Source organism: Bufo bufo, chromosome 1, assembly GCF_905171765.1.
Source record: "Bufo bufo chromosome 1, aBufBuf1.1, whole genome shotgun sequence".
Taxonomy (NCBI): domain Eukaryota; kingdom Metazoa; phylum Chordata; class Amphibia; order Anura; family Bufonidae; genus Bufo; species Bufo bufo.
The window spans coordinates 109292763-109311136 of NC_053389.1; the positions used below are offsets into that span (position 1 = coordinate 109292763).

At 44.1% G+C, this 18374-nt stretch overlaps 1 protein-coding gene across 4 annotated transcripts in view; it reads right to left on the reverse strand.

Annotated features, from left to right (window-relative positions):
- Window positions 1-13504: 13504 nt before the first annotated feature.
- The window catches only part of LOC120997670 (trifunctional purine biosynthetic protein adenosine-3-like), a 33739-nt gene continuing 28869 nt past the window's right edge, over window positions 13505-18374 (reverse strand). For 3 of the 4 annotated variants that reach the window (XM_040427877.1, XM_040427894.1, XM_040427886.1), the window contains exons 18-23: window positions 17892-17894; window positions 17222-17371; window positions 16722-16852; window positions 15317-15458; window positions 14471-14586; window positions 13505-13862 (exon numbers count right to left, since the gene is read on the reverse strand). In XM_040427877.1, the coding sequence (XP_040283811.1) occupies window positions 13668-13862; window positions 14471-14586; window positions 15317-15458; window positions 16722-16852; window positions 17222-17371; window positions 17892-17894 (737 nt within the window). In that variant the 3' untranslated portion in view covers window positions 13505-13667. The remainder of the gene's footprint in view (window positions 13863-14470; window positions 14587-15316; window positions 15459-16721; window positions 16853-17221; window positions 17372-17891; window positions 17895-18374) is intronic. The other variant, XM_040427903.1, reaches the window with a different exon arrangement.

Here is an 18374-nt window from a genome sequence, read left to right on the forward strand (position 1 = left end):
CTAACCGCCAATGAAGGACGATCAGTCCACGCCAATGATGGCGACACTACTGCCGGATCTGCCCTAGCTATATTACCCTGTGCTAACTCAGAGAAAATTCTAGCTAAATCCTGTAAAAAAGAATGGTTACAATTATCAGACAGCATTGAATGCCTGCCTGAGCTCTCACCCCTGGGCTGCTGATCCGGGTCTTCAGGCGGCGACACAACTATCTCCTCAAAACCAGGCTGCGAAACCGCCGGCCTGGGAGAAGACTGCTGGTGCCTGCCCTCACTGGCACTCCTCTGCGGCGAATATATCCTCCTGGGCCTCTTCCTTCTTGCAGATGTCCTGGTTGGGGCTCCTAAAAGATGTGATCCGGCTGGAACATCCACTTCCTGGACCGGACTACAGAATGACGCACTTCCGGTTTGTCAACCCTATAAAGTACTACTGTATTCCACACAGCTGAGTTACCCCATTTAATGGATGGAGTACTCACGTTGTTGTTACTGCCTCTCTGCTTTGTTTTCACAGTTACATGGCCCAGTCCTGGCAGAGTACATGGTTCACCACTGGATCTTCCATCCTGCGGGGATACGCAGCATTGTGAGCACCAGCCACTACTGCAGTTTTCGGGTCATCGCTGGACGTCCTCTCTGATATGGCTGTGACAGGACTAGTGAGCGCCACACACCTACTTGGTGGGTGGAATTTTCCGCTGCTCGCTCTGGTATCGGACATGATGCCGTAGTTCTTCCATGGTCCAGGCGTTCTTGGTACTCCCTTATGTTCTCTGATTAGTTGTGCTACATGACAGAAGTGCCGGCCGCTTGGGCCTTGCTGTTGTCTGCACCTGTCAGTTTCTTCCCCTTTCCTTGGGGGTTCCATTGTGCTCTGCTGGTAGCTGGTTTCTACATGTTAGTGTAGTCTCTCCCGGCTACCCCTGGTGAATTCCGCATCCTTTTCTGACATGGATGTCTGGCAATTCTTTTACAAAATCCAGGGTGCTGTACTTGCCCCTTACGGGCAGTGTTATACAGTATGCTAGTCACTACACTTAGGATGGTTGGTTAACCATGGCTGATTTTTCTTTTTTTCCCCTATGGTTGCTTCAATTCATTTTTCCTTTGATAGTCTAGCTATTTTCCTCATGTGGTCCAGTTCTGTGGACCCTACGACTGGGTAATCCTGCTTGGAGTCTCTGCCCTAATGATTCTTAGACCATTGTTGTGCCTTTTCATAGGTAAATGCATTGATATCCAATTCATTCTAGTCAAGATGGATGTTCATTTCCTTTAAGAGCCATGCTCGACTATATTTACAATTTTGTATGTCTTGAGTAGGCCAAAGTAAGGTCATACAAAGGTTTCTGCTCTTTAATGTTATTCTTCTCATGAATGTACCAGTCCGAGAAGATGCCTCCTTGTATACTTATAAATTTATGACGGGAGATAAAGATAAATGTCACAGAGGTCAACCACCTAAAATATAACTTTTAATGGAAAAACATTAAAAATTACCATAAATCCCTCACGTGGGGACAAATAGAACAAGACAGACAAACAAACGAACAAGCACAATTAGGCTAAATCAGGACAGGAGGGGAGATGGTATAGCAAAGAGAGGGCAGGCAAGAAGGGTCCCTAGTAAACCCTAGGATATCCCTTACTAATGCTCAGCCCAGAGATGCACCCAGATGGTGGGAGCACTCTGTCCCCGTGCCTGCCCTATCTGTCCTAATATTAACCCTATAACACACAGTAGACCCTTATGGATGCCCAGGTCATATAATATAGTAAGATATGAATACTGAATTGATTGTTTAAAATAAATTAAAGGTTCTCGTCTCGACGCGTTTCCCCATTAGATTTGGTTTGTCAGGAGACAACTAGAGAAAAACCCAGTGCAGTGCTGACACACTGCTAAGTCTATACATACACAATCCACAGGAGGGATATAGACCAAGATACTGGAGCACCAGGCAAATACCTTCAAAACGCCTGACGCACAGCAGGAAAAGCAATAATAATGCAATTAGCAAAAATGATGTAAAAGCAGGACTTGCTATGAAATAAGTACTTGAATATTAGTCAACGGTGCTGTATTTGTCAATCAAGCAAAGCATGCGGCGGAAGAATGCACTTATCAACCTCAAAAAGAGATAAAACGTGCTGTACTTATCTTTAGGAAGTGCGTCCAGGCGATTTGAGGTGCTCCAGGGGGCACTAAGATGAGGGAGAAAAAGATAAGCTCTATGCAGCTGGTGATAATTACATATACAATTATGCATTTATTAATGAAGCAAAATATATAATATTCATGTATTCATTTAATGAGCCTTAGTTAGTCCTTAGCATAAGACAATCATTAGGACATATATATATATATATATTTGTTTATATTATATTGTTATGTGTTACGAAGACAACATGTATCCAGTATATTGTATATATTTCTCATTAGGAGAATATCTGTCTCTAAAAGAGTGTCTGTAAAGATGTGTATTTTGTAACCATTATTCACATCTTTGGCATGACAGGAGGTACTGATATCTCTGTGAGAAAACAAAGCCATTCAAGTTATTTATGATCCATAAATCAACAGTGTGAGAAACATTCAGAGAGACGCCTAGAGGTCTGTCTCTAATTGCTACAAGTGTCAGAATTAATCCCTATGGCTTTGAATTAAAGCTTTTAAGGTCAAATGTATATTCAGACTTACATAAGTTAACCCTTTATACTATGATGCAAATAGCTCAGTAGGTGACATTACAACAGTAGCAAAAGTGCATTCTGGGTAGGGTTATGATGTCACATTTTTTATCAATGGTCACGCCCATCTGACAATGATTGGAAAGTTCCAAACTAGGAAGGTGTGTCTAACTGATAAGTTTGTGATCATAAGCCATACACAGGAGGTAAGAAAAAAAAGAGGAGAAAAAGAGAGGAGAAAGAGAGAAGAAGAGAAGTTGAGCTCTCTAGAGGGGTTTATCAAGATGAAAGCCATGGTGAGATGCACTATGATGGACCACCCAGCTTTCCTAGGAGCAGAAGTGAGATTCCTACTAGGACTTGGTAAGAGACACAGAAAATGATATTTCATTTTATTAAGACTAATTTGATAGTGTGGGTGAAATTATACCATCTAGATTGGCGAATAAATAAATAAATTAAATTAATTGTTCATCTCCATATTGAGATGTAGTCTTAGGATATTGTGAGGCTTCATTCTACCTGCAGAAGAATCAAGACTCATAATCTAGCAAAGCATTAAATAATTGCTTATACACTGCTCAAAAAAATAAAGGGAACACTTAAACAACACAATGTAACTCCAAGTCAATCACACTTCTGTGAAATCAAACTGTCCACTTAGGAAGCAACACTGAGTGACAATCAATTTCCGATGCTGTTGTGCAAATGGGATAGACAACAGGTGGAAATTATAAGCAATTAGCAAGACACCCCCAATAAAGGAGTGGTTCTGCAGGTGGTGATCACAGACCACTTCTCAGTTTCTATGCTTCCTGGCTGATGTTTTGGTCACTTTTGAATGCTGGCGGTGCTTTCACTCTAGTGGTAGCATGAGACGGAGTCTACAACCCACACAAGTGGCTCAGGTAATGCAGCTTATCCAGGATGGCACATCAATGCGAGCTGTGGCAAGAAGGTTTGCTGTGTCTGTCAGCGTAGTGTCCAGAGCATGGAGGCGCTACCAGGAGACAGGCCAGTACATCGGGAGACGTGGAGGAGGCCGTAGGAGGGCAACAACCCAGCAGCAGGACCGCTACCTCCGCCTTTGTGCAAGGAGGAACAGGAGGAGCACTGCCAGCGCCCTGCAAAATGACCTCCAGCAGGCCTCAAACGGTCAGAAACAGACTCCATGAGGGTAATATGAGGGCCCGACGTCCACAGGTGGGGGTTGTGCTTAGAGCCCAACACCGCGCAGGATGTTTGGCAAATTCGCTACTGGCGCCCTGTGCTCTTCACAGATGAAAGCAGGTTCACACTGAGCACATGTGACAGACGTGACAGAGTCTTGAGACGCCGTGGAGAACGTTCTGCTGCCTGCAACATCCTCCAGCATGACCGGTTTGGCATTGGGTCAGTAATGGTGTGGGGTGGCATTTCTTTGGAGGGCCGCACAGCCCTCCATGTGCTCGCCAGAGGTAGCCTGACTGCCATTAGGTACCGAGATGAGATCCTCAGACCCCTTGTGAGACCATATGCTCGTGCTTTTGGCCCTGGGTTCCTCCTAATGCAAGACAATGCTAGACCTCATGTGGCTGGAGTGTGTCAGCAGTTCCTGCAAGACGAAGGCATTGATGCTATGGACTGGCCCGCCCGTTCCCCAGACCTGAATCCAATTGAGCACATCTGGGACATCATGTCTCGCTCTATCCACCAACGTCACGTTGCACCACAGACTGTCCAGGAGTTGGCAGATGCTTTAGTCCAGGTCTGGGAGGAGATCCCTCAGGAGACCGTCCGCCACCTCATCAGGAGCATGCACAGGCGTTGTAGGGAGGTGATACAGGCACGTGGAGGCCACACACACTACTGAGCCTCATTTTGACTTGTTTTAAGGACATTACATCAAAGTTGGATCTGTCGTGTGTTTTTCCACTTTAATTTTGAGGGTGACTCCAAATCCAGACCTCCATGGGTTGAAAAATTTGATTTCCATTTTTTAATTTTTGTGTGATTTTGTTGTCAGCACATTCAACTATGTAAAGAACAAAGTATTTCAGAAAAATATTAATTCAGAGCTAGGATGTGTTATTTTTGTGTTCCCTTTATTTTTTTGAGCAGTGTATATATATATATTAGAAAATTCTTCGCCAAGCTAAGCGATGGATTCCCACAGGAAGGACTTATTTCAAGTCCTTCCCATTTAAGATATGGTCTAGCAAAATCCTAGATCCCTGTTATTTGTCTTAATAGTCTTACCAAAGTTATATATGTGAAAATAGTCCAGGATGGGGCGGAAGGATATAATTGTCTCTTCTAAGTTATATCCTTGAATGGATTTGCCCATCTTGAAGTCATGTGATGAGTAGTTGGTTGGGGGGGAATGTATTTAGCATCCTATAATGATGTCTAGGATTAGACATGCCCATCTTGATATCATGAGGTTTTCTCTGAACAGAAGGGATGTATATAACTTATGTTCCTACTTTGATATCCTAACCTAATAATAGCTTGATTATAATGTGACAAGTTATTTCCACTCACATGTATTGTTAAGCTTGTAATGCTTTATACACTGCTCAAAAAAATAAAGGGAACACAAAAATAACATCCTAGATCTGAGTTAATTAAATATTCTTCTGAAATACTTTGTTCTTTACATAGTTGAATGTGCTGACAACAAAATCACACAAAAATTAAAAAATGGAAATAAAATTTTCAACCCATGGAGGTCTGGATTTGGAGTCACACTCAAAATTAAAGTGGAAAAACACACGACAGGCTGATCCAACTTTGATGTAATGTCCTTAAAACAAGTCAAAATGAGGCTCAGTAGTGTGTGTGGCCTCCACGTGCCTGTATCACCTCCCTACAACGCCTGTGCATGCTCCTGATGAGGTGGCGGACGGTCTCCTGAGGGATCTCCTCCCAGACCTGGACTAAAGCATCTGCCAACTCCTGGACAGTCTGTGGTGCAACGTTACGTTGGTGGATAGAGCGAGACATGATGTCCCAGATGTGCTCAATTGGATTCAGGTCTGGGGAACGGGCGGGCAAGTCCATAGCATCAATGCCTTCGTCTTGCAGGAACTGCTGACACACTCCAGCCACATGAGGTCTAGCATTGTCTTGCATTAGGAGGAACCCAGGGCCAACCGCACCAGCATATGGTTTCACAAGGGGTCTGAGGATCTCATCTCGGTACCTAATGGCAGTCAGGCTACCTCTGGCGAGCACATGCAGGGCTGTGCGGCCCGCCAAAGAAATGCCACCCCACACCATTACTGACCCAATGCCAAACCGGTCATGCTGGAGGATGTTGCAGGCAGCAGAACGTTCTCCACGGCGTCTCCAGACTGTCACGTCTGTCACATGTGCTCAGTGTGAACCTGTTTTCATCTGTGAAGAGCACAGGGCGCCAGTGGCCAATCTTGGTGTTCTCTGGCAAATGCCAAACATCCTGCACGGTGTTGGGTCATGGAGTCTGTTTCTGACCGTTTGAGCAAACACATGCACATTTGTGGCCTGCTGGAGGTCATTTTGCAGGGCGCTGGCAGTGCTCCTCCTGTTCCTCCTTGCACAAAGGCGGAGGTAGCGGTCCTGCTGCTGGGTTGTTGGCCTCCTCCACGTCTCCTGATGTACTGGCCTGTCTCCTGGTAGCGCCTCCATGCTCTGGACACTACGCTGACAGACACAGCAAACCTTCTTGCCACAGCTCGCATTGATGTGCCATCCTGGATAAGCTGCACTACCTGAGCCACTTGTGTGGGTTGTAGACTCCGTCTCATGCTACCACTAGAGTGAAAGCACCGCCAGTATTCAAAAGTGCCCAAAACATCAGCCAGGAAGCATAGGAACTGAGAAGTGGTCTGTTGTCACCACCTGCAGAACCACTCCTTTATTGGGGGTGTCTTGCTAATTGCCACCTGTTGTCTATCCCATTTGCACAACAGCATGTGAAATTGATTGTCACTCAGTGTTGCTTCCTAAGTGGACAGTTTGATTTCACAGAAGTGTGATTGACTTGGCGTTACATTGTGTTGTTTAAGTGTTCCCTTTATTTTTTTGAGCAGTGTATTAACGCTATATATATTCATTTGTATATATCATTATGTTTATTTACTGATATATGTTTATAATCTTGTAACCAATAAATCTGCATACTTTTATAATACCTGTGTATTATTGTATAATGCAGACCTACATTTTATCATTAACGTCATCTCACATCAAAAAGAACTTATTTATCTGAGGAAATAGTCGGACTCAGATGTGAATTGTATCAATTAGGTTGTCTGCTATTCACCAGGTCATGCTTTTAAGAATTTGACAAATTTAATACATTTTATTTTTTAGGGTTAATTATTTTTATGACCATAATTAATAATTCTTAATTGAATTATTACCCCCCGACACCATCTAGCTGGCCAGTTCCCTCTGGGGAAGCTACTCATGGCATCTCTGACCGCACATACTCTGTATGACAGCTGCTTCTTTGGGCCCAGTTTGCTTCTTTTTCCTCCTGGGATTCTAACCTCTCTTTCCATCTCCCCAGGTTCAGGTCCTGGGAGTTTGTTGCTCCGGGTTGCAATATACATTCATATTGACCACTTCTGGATGGAGATTTTCCTGGATTGAGAACTGTTCCTCGTTTGGCTGTTTGGATTCTTCTTTTTTCTACTCCACTATCTCTCAGACGAGTGTGTCTCCACTTATATTACCAGGGACTGTGACTGGTTCCTTATTTGCCGAGACTTCATGTGGCCAGGGATTTCTCTGGTCTTACATTTCACAGTGATATTTTGTTCCAGTTTTTCTGAGGCTCGATTCTCGCCTTCTTTGTGTGGGAACCATGTCTTTACGTTCCCTTCTGGCCATTACCAAGGACCCCCTTCTCCCCCAGAGGTTGGCTGCTTTCTCCAGCAGGATGGGGTTTCTACCTTCTCATAAGGCGTTTCTCTTTTCCCACCTGCCTTGCAGTGGAAGGAGGCTTGCTCCCTTCCAATGGGGAGTCTTTCCTATTCTTTCTCTCAATCTTTCAGCCTCCAGTGCTTCCTTGTTTCCTCTCTACCATGGCCTTCACATGGTGTTTTCCACAGACAGGTCATGTTTTTGGTTTGAGACAATAACAAGTTTTTTCCTTGCAGGGTCCTCTTACTTTTCAGGTTCCTTTGCTTCCAGGCTTTATGGAATCACCTTCCTTTTGCTGATGGGCTGTCCAAAGGGTCATCCGTTAGTTTGTCTCGAGGAAGTTCAGGACTGCTCCAGTAGTTTGCCCAGGCATTTTCTCTCCTGCAAGGTTCCCTCATAGTCTAATTTTTCTTGTTGGGTCTGTCCTCTTATAGATGCTCCTCCTGGAGCATCCTTCTATATGCAGAGCGCTAGGCCATTGGCAACAGACACCTTCCAGTTGTGCTGCTTTCCTGCTTCTTCGGGGTAGCCCTGGTTCTTCCAGATCCTTCCTCTGGCTCATCTAGCCCTGCTCCCTATGCTCTAGTTTCTATATTTTTTTTTCACCTTGGGTGGAGCTGGGCATTTCCCTTTGTTCCTTTCTTGCATATGGCCTTTTTTCCCCTGGCACTTGTCCTTGGGATCCTGCCAGTCTCCCACAATTTTTTTCCTTTGGACTCTTCCTGGTGCCTCTCGGCTCACTGCCTTCGTTTTTCATCTACTATTTTATGCTGTGGGCTCTCCTGGTCCTGTTGGGTCGTATGGTTCTCCTGCACCTATGCATCCAACTTTTTGCATGAGATTTCCTTCCCACCGTCGGGGACTGCTTTGGGACTTCCCATGGTGCTGTGTCCCCCAATGACATTAACGAGAAAATTGGATTTTTGTACTTACAGTAAAATCCCTTACTCGTTCAATTCATTGGGGAACACAGATCTCACCCTTTGTTATCATTTCATCACCGGGCTGCTGGTCTTCTTTCCTTCCCCGGTCCAGGACATGTTGGTTCTTTGCTTTTGTTTCTCTCTCCTACTGCTATTAGTACAAACTGATTAGCCTAGTTTCAAAGACACACTTTTTTCCAGCTCACCTTTTATCTTGCGTTTATGCCCATATTCAGGAGCCTTTGGGCGAGTCCCCAGGTACGGTAAAGTAGAAAATAACAAAAGCGGCTCCAGAAAGCAATTTTCGTCCTCTTAAAAACTTCTCCTTTATTTCGCAATTTTCAACAGCAGATAGTCACTTCATATGCAGTGTTTGTTTACGCGTTTCAGACAGTACGTCCTTATTCGTAATATTGTATCACGGTGGAGAGCATGATTTAAATGTTAAACTTACCCCTCCTCCCTAAAGGAGGCGAAGGGAAGACATGTTTCATTGGTCACTCCATCATAACACCTGTTACTTATTTGCATACTAGATTTCATGTGTCCTTCACACTGGGATTTCATCCTACGCCCCATTAACTCTTACCACTCTTGTGTCTCTAAATAACACTAGGAGGGCTTGACATACGCACCGCAGTGCATAGCCAGGAAAAGAAAAGAAAACGCAGTGTGAACGGGCACATGTTACATAAATTAAAATAGTAACAACCCACTTATGGTTTTTCTCCACGTTATATTTTACAGTAGTTAAAGAGGACCTTTCACCATAATAAAACCTCTAAACTATACAGACGCGTAGAGCGGCGCCCAGGGATCCCCCTGCACTTACTGTTATCCCCGGGCGCCGCTCCGTTCTCCCGTTATAGCCTCCAGTATCTTCATAGTTAGGCTCCACCCAGGGGAACCTGACGCCGTCTCTTTCTCCTATGCTGTAGCGCTGGCCAATCGCAGCGCTCAGCTCATAGCCTGAGAGTTTTTTTTCTCTCTCAGGCTATGAGCTGAGCGCTGCGATTGGCCAGCGCTACAGCATGGAAGAATGAGACGCCAGCAGGTTCCCCTGGGTGGAGCCTAACTATGAAGATACCGGAGGCTATAACCGGAGAACGGAGCGGCCCCTGGGGTTAACAGTAAGTGCAGGGGGATCCCTGGGCGCCGCTCTACACGTCTGTATAGTTAGTTTAGAGGTTTTATTATGGTGAAAGGTCCTCTTTAACTACATTAAAATATAGGATAACTATTTAAGCACTGGATCTATAGCAAGAGTTAGTTTCATTGGTATATATACATTAACTCTTTCAGGCCCGCAGGAACCCTTGTGTTTAACCTGAAAATCCAGTATGCTTCGTGGAGGAGAAGTTTTTGACGGTAGTCTCCTCCACGTAAGGGTGCACTATCTTTTTCCACCCCATAGGCACAAAAGGATCTGGTTCGGCGGGCATGAACCTGGACAAAGTGTCTGGCCGCATTGGAAATATTTACCATAGCAGGGTTTGCAATATAATTGAGATGTTCAAGTACTCTATTTTTTTAATTTTCGTGTGGTACTTCCCACATACATGAGATCACACTCAGTACATACAATAACGTAAACCACGCCCTTAGTATTACAGTTAATATAACTTTTTATAGTAAAAGTAAGGGAGTGGTCAGAATTATCAAAATTATTTTTGGGGACAACGTAACTGCATGTCTTGCATGGGCTACCACCACATTTGGTAAAGCCAAAGCCTTAGTCAATTAACTTCCCTCATTTCTAGCAACTGTTCTTGAAGAGAAAAGAGATGGCGATAGGGAATATGACAGGGTGGGAGCCCTCCTTGGAACCACATGACATCCAGACTTCAATGCATCATACAAAATCTGGTCGTCATACAAGATTGGCAAACACTTATTCAGTATATTTCGTATTTTGTTAAATTGTTTGCTATATGTTAGTACTAGGGTAGGGATCCCACCCTGCTTTACACTTCCCTATTTCTCCATTCCCTTTGTGCAGCCCTTCCTATGTTTGTCACTATTACCCAAACAGCATATTAAATCTTGTTCTCTGCATAGCTATATTTTTGCCTCTGCAGAGCATCCAATCTCGATAATTTCTACTTTTTAATCTACTGTCTATCAGCATACACTCCTCCTTAAATGTGGATGTAGAGCTACAAGAGTACTTGAACATTTCAATTATATTGCAAACCCTGCTATGGTAAATATTTTCAATGCGGCCAGACACTTTGTCCAGGTTCATGCCCGCCGAACCAGATCCTTTTGTGCCTATGGGGTGGAAAAAGTTAGTGCACCCTTACGTGGAGGAGACTACCGTCAAAAACTTCTCCTCCGCGAAGCATACTGGATTTTCAGGTTAAACACAAGGGTTCCTGCGGGCCTGAACCTGAAGAAAGAGTTAATGTATATATACCAATGAAACTAACTCTTGCTATAGATCCAGTGCTTAAATAGTTATCCTATATTTTAATGTAGTTAAATATAACGTGGAGAAAAACCATAAGTGGGTTGTTACTATTTGTGATTTTAATTTATGTAACATGTGCCCGTTCACACTGCGTTTTCTTTTCTTTTCCTGGCTATGCACTGCGGTGCGTATGTCAAGCCCTCCTAGTGTTATTTGGAGACACAAGAGTGGTAAGAGTTAATAGGGCGTAGGATGAAATCCCAGTGTGAAGGACACATGAAATCTAGTATGCAAATGGGTAACAGGTGTTATCATGATTGAGTGACCAATGAAACACGTCTTCCCTTCGCCTCCTTTAGGGAGGAGGGGTAAGTTTAACATTTAAATCATGCTCTCCACCGTGATACAATGTTACGAATAAGGACGTACTGTCTGAAACGCGTAAACAAACACTGCATATGAAGTGACTATCTGCTGTTGAAAATTGCGAAATAAAGGAGAAGTTTTTAAGAGGACGAAAATTGCTTTCTGGAGCTGCTTTTCTGTTATTTTCTACTTTACCGTGATTAGCCTAGTGTCTGTGGAGAGGGTATAGCCCACCTGGGCGGCGCCAACCTTTTTCATATCTAGTGTTGCCTCCTAGTGGTAGCTGGGTATACCTATGGTGCTGTGTCCCCCAATTAATTGAACGAGAAAGGGATTTGTACAGTACAAAAATCCAATTTTTTACCAGTTGCACAGCTCCATAACCGCTGCATACACACAGATTAAAAACAACATTCTCAAAAAAATGGGATCAATGGGACTATATGGTGTAGAAAAATATATAAACAATCTTTATTAATCAAAACCTATTAAATAAATCAGACGGCAGAAAAAAAAAAAAAAAAAAACAAGATGGAAAATAGATACAGAAAACATAGCAAGGGGCACATTACCAGGTAGAGTAATCCATGTCCAAAAATATTTACCGTATTTTTCACAATATAAGACGCACCTAGGTTTTTGAGGAGGAAAATAAGAAAAAATATATTTTGAACTAATGGTAGTCTGAGGATGACACTATGGGGGGGGGGGGTCTGTGGATGACACTGTTATGTGATTATAACCCCCCTCATCCATAGGAATCCACCCATATACTGCATTACATTGGTGGATTCCTATGGATGAGCATAGTTAATAGTCATATTTGGCACACATTTTTCATTAGGGTACCATATATTGCCCGAGCTGTCCTCACCATGGGACTTAGGCAGCAATCTACGGTACCAGGACAGAGGGGAGGTCATATGGCACGAGAAATGTACGAAGCTGATTGGTGGTGAGCGCGTCCTGTTCCCCCTGCCTCCACCAATCAGCACAGAGAAGGGGATCCTACTGCATTGAGTGGAAGGACTTGCGGGCTGGCGGCACTACAGCACATACAGAGAAGCCGCCAGTCTGCCCAACAATAGTATAGTGTAGCGCATGAATGAATGAAATTGAAGCGCAGGCTGCCGGCATCACTTAGCATTCAGTGTATTGAGTGTACGAGTATTGCCATGAAAAAACATTATCAAACACCAAAAAGCAAAAAAACTTAAAGGGAACCTGTTATCAACTTTCTGCTGACCTCACTGAGGGCAGCAGAAAATAGTGACAGAAATGCTGATTTCAGCGATGTGTCACTCATGAACTAGAAGCAAGTGGTTGCTGAGAACCAGCATCATAATCACTGCAGCCCAGGCCTTGAAAAGAGTCAAATCTACCTGAGAAGAGTCATGGTTATTCATAATCTGCTGCACTCACCCATGTGCTGCTGATTGTCAGTCTTCTACCTAGTTTTCTCCCTAGTAGAGAACTGCCAATCATCAGCAGTTGGGCAGGGAGAGCAAGAATTCATGAATAACCATGACTCTCTCTCAGGTGGCTGTGACTCTTTTCCAGGCCCAGTCTGCAATGATTATGATGTTGGTTCTCGGCAACCACTTACTTTTAAATGACAGACCTCTGAAATCAACTCCCCTGTCTCTACTTTATGCTGCCGTTAGTATGGACAGCATTAGGTTGATGACAGGTTCCCTTTAACATTCTGCCTGCAGCAATCACTAGAGGGAGCTATCCGCATGCTGTTTTATTATTGACTTCAATGTATGCAGTCAGCTTCCTCTAGTGGCGACTGCAAGCAGTCAGCTTATTAGTTTAAAGAGGACCTTTCACCTGGATATCTATAAATCAAATTATTATACTACCTTATAGTGCGTTCCCCAGTGACGTCTCGGCAATTTAGTTTTTTTTCTAAAGAACCCCCATTCGTCCGCTGTGGTTCCTGTATCTTTTGGCGCCTCGTATGCTAATGAGGCGACTTGGTTATACTAGGCGTGGACTTGGTTCTCCTGGGCACGGTTATCTTCTCCCTGGCTGCGAGCGCATCCAATCAGAGCGCTCCGCTCTTAGCCGGGGAAAAGGAGCTGGGCGCTCTGATTGGATGCGCTCGCAGCCAGGAAGAAGATAACCGCGCCCAGGAGAACTTCAAGTCCACGCCTAGTATAACCAAGTCGCCTCATTAGCATATGAGGCGCCAAAAGATACGGGAACCACAGCGGACGAACGGGGGTTCTTTAGAAAAAAATTAAATTGCCAAGACACCACTGGGGAACACACTGTAAGGTAGTATAATAATTCGATTATATATATCCAGGTGAAAGGTCCTCTTTAAAATATACAGACAGGTGAATGGTAGCTCTGTATCAGGAAAGTACTCTGCAGACATTATATTTGCTGGTTACTCCAGCAGATCTTGCCATCTTCTCCCAGCTTTGCTCCTCCACTGGCTACAAGCTGCATGGCTTCTGGAAAGGCTCGGTGTTCAGCTTCCTTGACCCTTTCAGATAAGGTGTCCACAGTGTCACCAAACTTCACAGGGACAGGCACTTGACAGATGATAGCCCCAGCATCAACTTCCTCCTACAACAAATACAGGAATAATATAATCCATCATTGCTGAAACGGCTCTGAGCACCACGATAGAGCCAAATCTTAAAAAATAAGGAACCTGCCTGCTTTATTTGTATTCTCCATAAAATAAAAATTCAGAAACATCTGTTATTAAAACTCTGCACTGGGCAGTTCCTCTGTCATTCCTCCTGGAAATGTATGAATAAACGGTGGCATGTGTGGTTACTATTCCCCTTGTTGAAAAGATGTGGGCGTACACAGTCTGATACTGTCCAATTAGTGGTTCCAGACTGTCGGGACATAATCTACCGATAAGGGCCATGGCAACACCCACTTGTTAATTTATTCACACATTTCCAGGAGGAATAACAGAGGAACAAAATAAATAAAACATACATGTCAAGAGACCTCCTCTTGAAAAGTTATTTCCTGTACGGGTTCCTGGGCAGGTCTTGACAACTGCGGCCCAGAACCTCAGCACAGTAGAATGCAGCTGGAGTGGCATGCAAGAGGACCAGGCAAGTATAATTTTAGAAAACTGTGCCCTTACTTCAGAGAAAAGTCAAGATTTTTATGCCACTAACAACTACCTGATTAAAGCTTTTTAATAAACTTACGGCCACAAAATGCACCGTGCAACCGGAGACTCTCACTCCAGCATCCAACACCAGCTTATGTGCGTGTGCTCCTTTAAATGACGGAAGTAGAGATGGGTGGATATTCAGGATCTTTCCTATCAAGAAAATGAAGAGAATGTCATTGCCCTGTATCATTATGGCTGCTGCCTTTGCAGTACAAGAAAAAAAAAAATACTAAAAAAATACAAAAATAAAAAATCAGGACAATGAAGATTCAATTTTTATATATTACTACAAGGCACTTACTAATGTATTGTGATTGTCCATATTGCTTCCTTTGCTGGCTGGATTCAATTTTCCATCACATTATATGCTGCTTGTTTCCAAGCAATATGGACAATCACAGTATATTAGTAAGTGCCTTGTATTAACTTTATCTACATAATAAATGACATTTGCTGAAGTGAGAAAACTCCTTTAAAATCCATGGTCTATTGTGACGTAGGCGCGGCACCTTCTCCATTCGCTGCTATGGGAGTTAAAAAAATATCAGTGCGAAAACGCTATTTTCAGAACACCCATAGTGGTGAATGGCTGCACATATGTGGCATGGTCTCCATTACTTTGGAGGCTCCATTCTGAAAATAGGAGCATGACCAAGAGGTGGGACCCACACCCATCTAACAATGATGGCATATCTTAGCAATATGCCATCCATGCCTGAGATGGGAGTACCCCTTTAAGTCCTTGCACAACTGGAAAAATTAAAGAAGAAGGTCTCGGATTAGCCGCTATGAGCAACAAGGCATCTTTACAGGTGTAGCAGGAGTAGATTTCATACTCTTATCGTTCTGCAGTAGGCTGCAGATACAAATGTGCACTTACCATTCCACTTCCTGACAAAGGGGCCAGATAAAATTCTCATGAAGCCGGCCAGGCATACAAGCTCGATGGAGAACTCCTCAAGGACATTGTCCACAGCATTATCAAACTCCTGCCGGCTGCTGTACTGTCTGTGGTCAATCACCTGCAATGGGAAGGTTGGCATATGACCCTCCCTGGTTGTACCATGAGGCCATACATGGAGCTTTATAGCTAACGTGCATGATCAGGACGCATGCGCATGACTATATTTTCTTCTCCATGTGATGGTAATACATCCCAGTGGAGACCATAAAGTACCGAAATGCATTATTGCCAGAAAGAGACTGACAGGCACCTATTAGGCCCTGCTTAGGTGGTCTCCATAATGGGGCTGCACAGACTGACAGCTGGACGCACAAAAAGGAACTCACTCCCTCTGTCTATTCTCATCAGACGCTGTGAATGTTATGTATCTTGGCATTCAAGGCGTTATAGGAGTGCAGCAGGAGTCTGGCTGTCAAAACACCTTTCTGCTGGGGACTGTGCAAGCACAGCTTGGACGGCATGATGTAAATGTATGCCAAGGGTGTGTGGACAATTCATGACATGCAGTTAAAGGTGTATTCCCATCTGAGACAATGGGGGCTTATGGCTAGGATATGCCCCCATTGTCCTCTGGGACCCGAACCTACACAGAGAACAGAGCGGGGAAGGTGGTGGCAGGAGGACCCCGGGTCCGGCCATCACCAAGCACTGTCCCCATAGTAGTGAATGGGAGCGCACCGCACTTGCGCGGCGACCGCTCCCGTTAATTTCTATAGGACCGACGGAAATAGTCGAGCCAGCGCTTAGCTACTTTCGGCGGCCCCATAGAAATGAATGGAGGGCGGCTGTGCATGCGCCCTCCATAACTTTTAGGGCTGTTCTCAGTGTAGCTGCGGGTCCCAGAGGTGGGATCCACACCTATCAGACAATTGGGGCCTATCCTAGCGATATGCCCTCATTGTATGAGATGGGAAAACACCTTTGAGGTCTCATACACATTACCCTATCCGTTTTGTGGTCCACAAAATACGGATGTGGTCCGTATGCAGTCTGTATTTAAATTTGCCCATTGCTTGGTCCGCATTTTTCAGGCAGTCTATTTTTGCAGAACCTACGGAAGTGGGAAGCACACGGATGATCAGCGTGCATTCCCCATCCTATGTCTGTTACCCCAAAAAAAAAAAAAAAAAAACACGAGGACCGCAGACCCACTAAAGTTGATAGGTGCGCCAAAAATGTGGATGGAACATGGACCGCATAAGTGTGCATTTAGTGGATCCCCGATTTTCAGACCGCAAAACGGATGTGTTGTGTGCATGGGGCGTTAAGGATCTAAACATGTGTAAAAGACACCACACACAAGAAATGAGAAAGGACTCGCCTTTGTTGGAATCCCGGCAGCTTCAGCCTTCTGCAGGCCTCCTACATTGGCTTTGTTAGAGATTACCAGAGCAATGTTAGCAGCACTGCCAGGAGACCTGGTGCTTCTTATTAACGCATCCAGATTTGTACCTAAGGAAGGATGGAGAGTAGATTAGGTGTTATAATGCTTCACGGCTCAAAACAATGGACTGTGGAACACTGACAGATGTCACACATGGAAACCACACTGATAAAGGATGTGCTCTGCAGACGTATTCTAAAAGATCCTGACTCATACAGGATGTAACTCATGATCAGTACAGGATAAGTAATGTATGTACACAGTGAATCCACCAGCAGAATAGTGAGTGCAGCTCTGAAGTATAAAAATGTAACTAGGGATCAGTACACGATAAGTAATGTATGTACAGTTACTCCGCCAGTTGAATTGTGGGCACAGCTCTGGAGTATAATGATCTTTTCTAGAGCTCTTATAGAACACCATTTGTAAGTTCTTACCTGTCCCAGAAATGAGAACTGCCACTCTCACTTTCCCCTCTAAACCAGGACGTTCCCCATCACAGACTGATGCAGACAAATATTTCTGTGGTTGTGCCTCTGTCCCATTCAGAGCAGCCGTCAGATTCTTGATATCCACACTTTCTAAGACTGCAGGAAGGGGAGAAATTACTGTGGTGTCCAATTATGCCACCAAGCCTACATAATAAATTACATTTTGAAGCAATAGTCAATTCCTTCATATTATCAATTACTTTATCTGCATTCCTCCCTTTACAAGTGGCAGTGACGATGATAACCTTTAGAAAATCGTAAAGTTGACAGAATTTACAAAAAACTTTTGATAGGTCAGACATCAAAAGTTCTGATTGTTGGGGGTCTGAATGCCGAGACTCCCACCAATCCCTAGAAGAGACGAGAGCAGAATTCGCATATGGCACTCTCTCCTCACTGTAGACGATGAAATCAAAACATGCCAATAGACTTCTATTAAAGAGAACCTTTTATAGATTTATTTTTTTAGTTCAAATTAAATACCTTTCTTTGCCAAGAAACCCCCGCCGACGCGGCCACCCTGCCTTTTTTTTTTTAAATATCGCTTGTACGCCTTGCTGTGCCGCGATCCAATCGCAGCGGAGAGAGTCACAACCAGGGAGAAAAAACAGCTCACCTTCTCCCTGGCTGTGACGCTCTCCGCTGTGATTGGATCGCAGCATAGCCAGGGAAAAGGAGGCGCCCATTGAGAACCCAGACGTCGCCTCCTCCCTGTACCGATGCTCAGTATTAAACATACAGGCAAGGGTGGCAGCGTCAGCAAAGAAAGGTATTTAATTAAACTATAAAAAATCAATAGCAGATCCTCTAAACTGGTGATGCAAGCACTTCTCTCTCCTCATTCTAGCGATCGGCAGGAGTCTCAACACTGAAACCGTCACTGATCAAAATTTTTGATATAGGATCTATGACCTATCAAAGGTTTTAAAGAGAATTGTTAGGCGTGTGCTTGTCCAGAGAAAAATGCTCTTGAACCCCTCCTGATTGTTGCTGGCATTCTGCAGAAATTATTTTTCTCATGTGCAAATTAAAGGCTAGGTGCAACGAGGGCATCAGCATTACACCTCGTTGTACCGAAAGCCACTCTCCTTACTCCTGG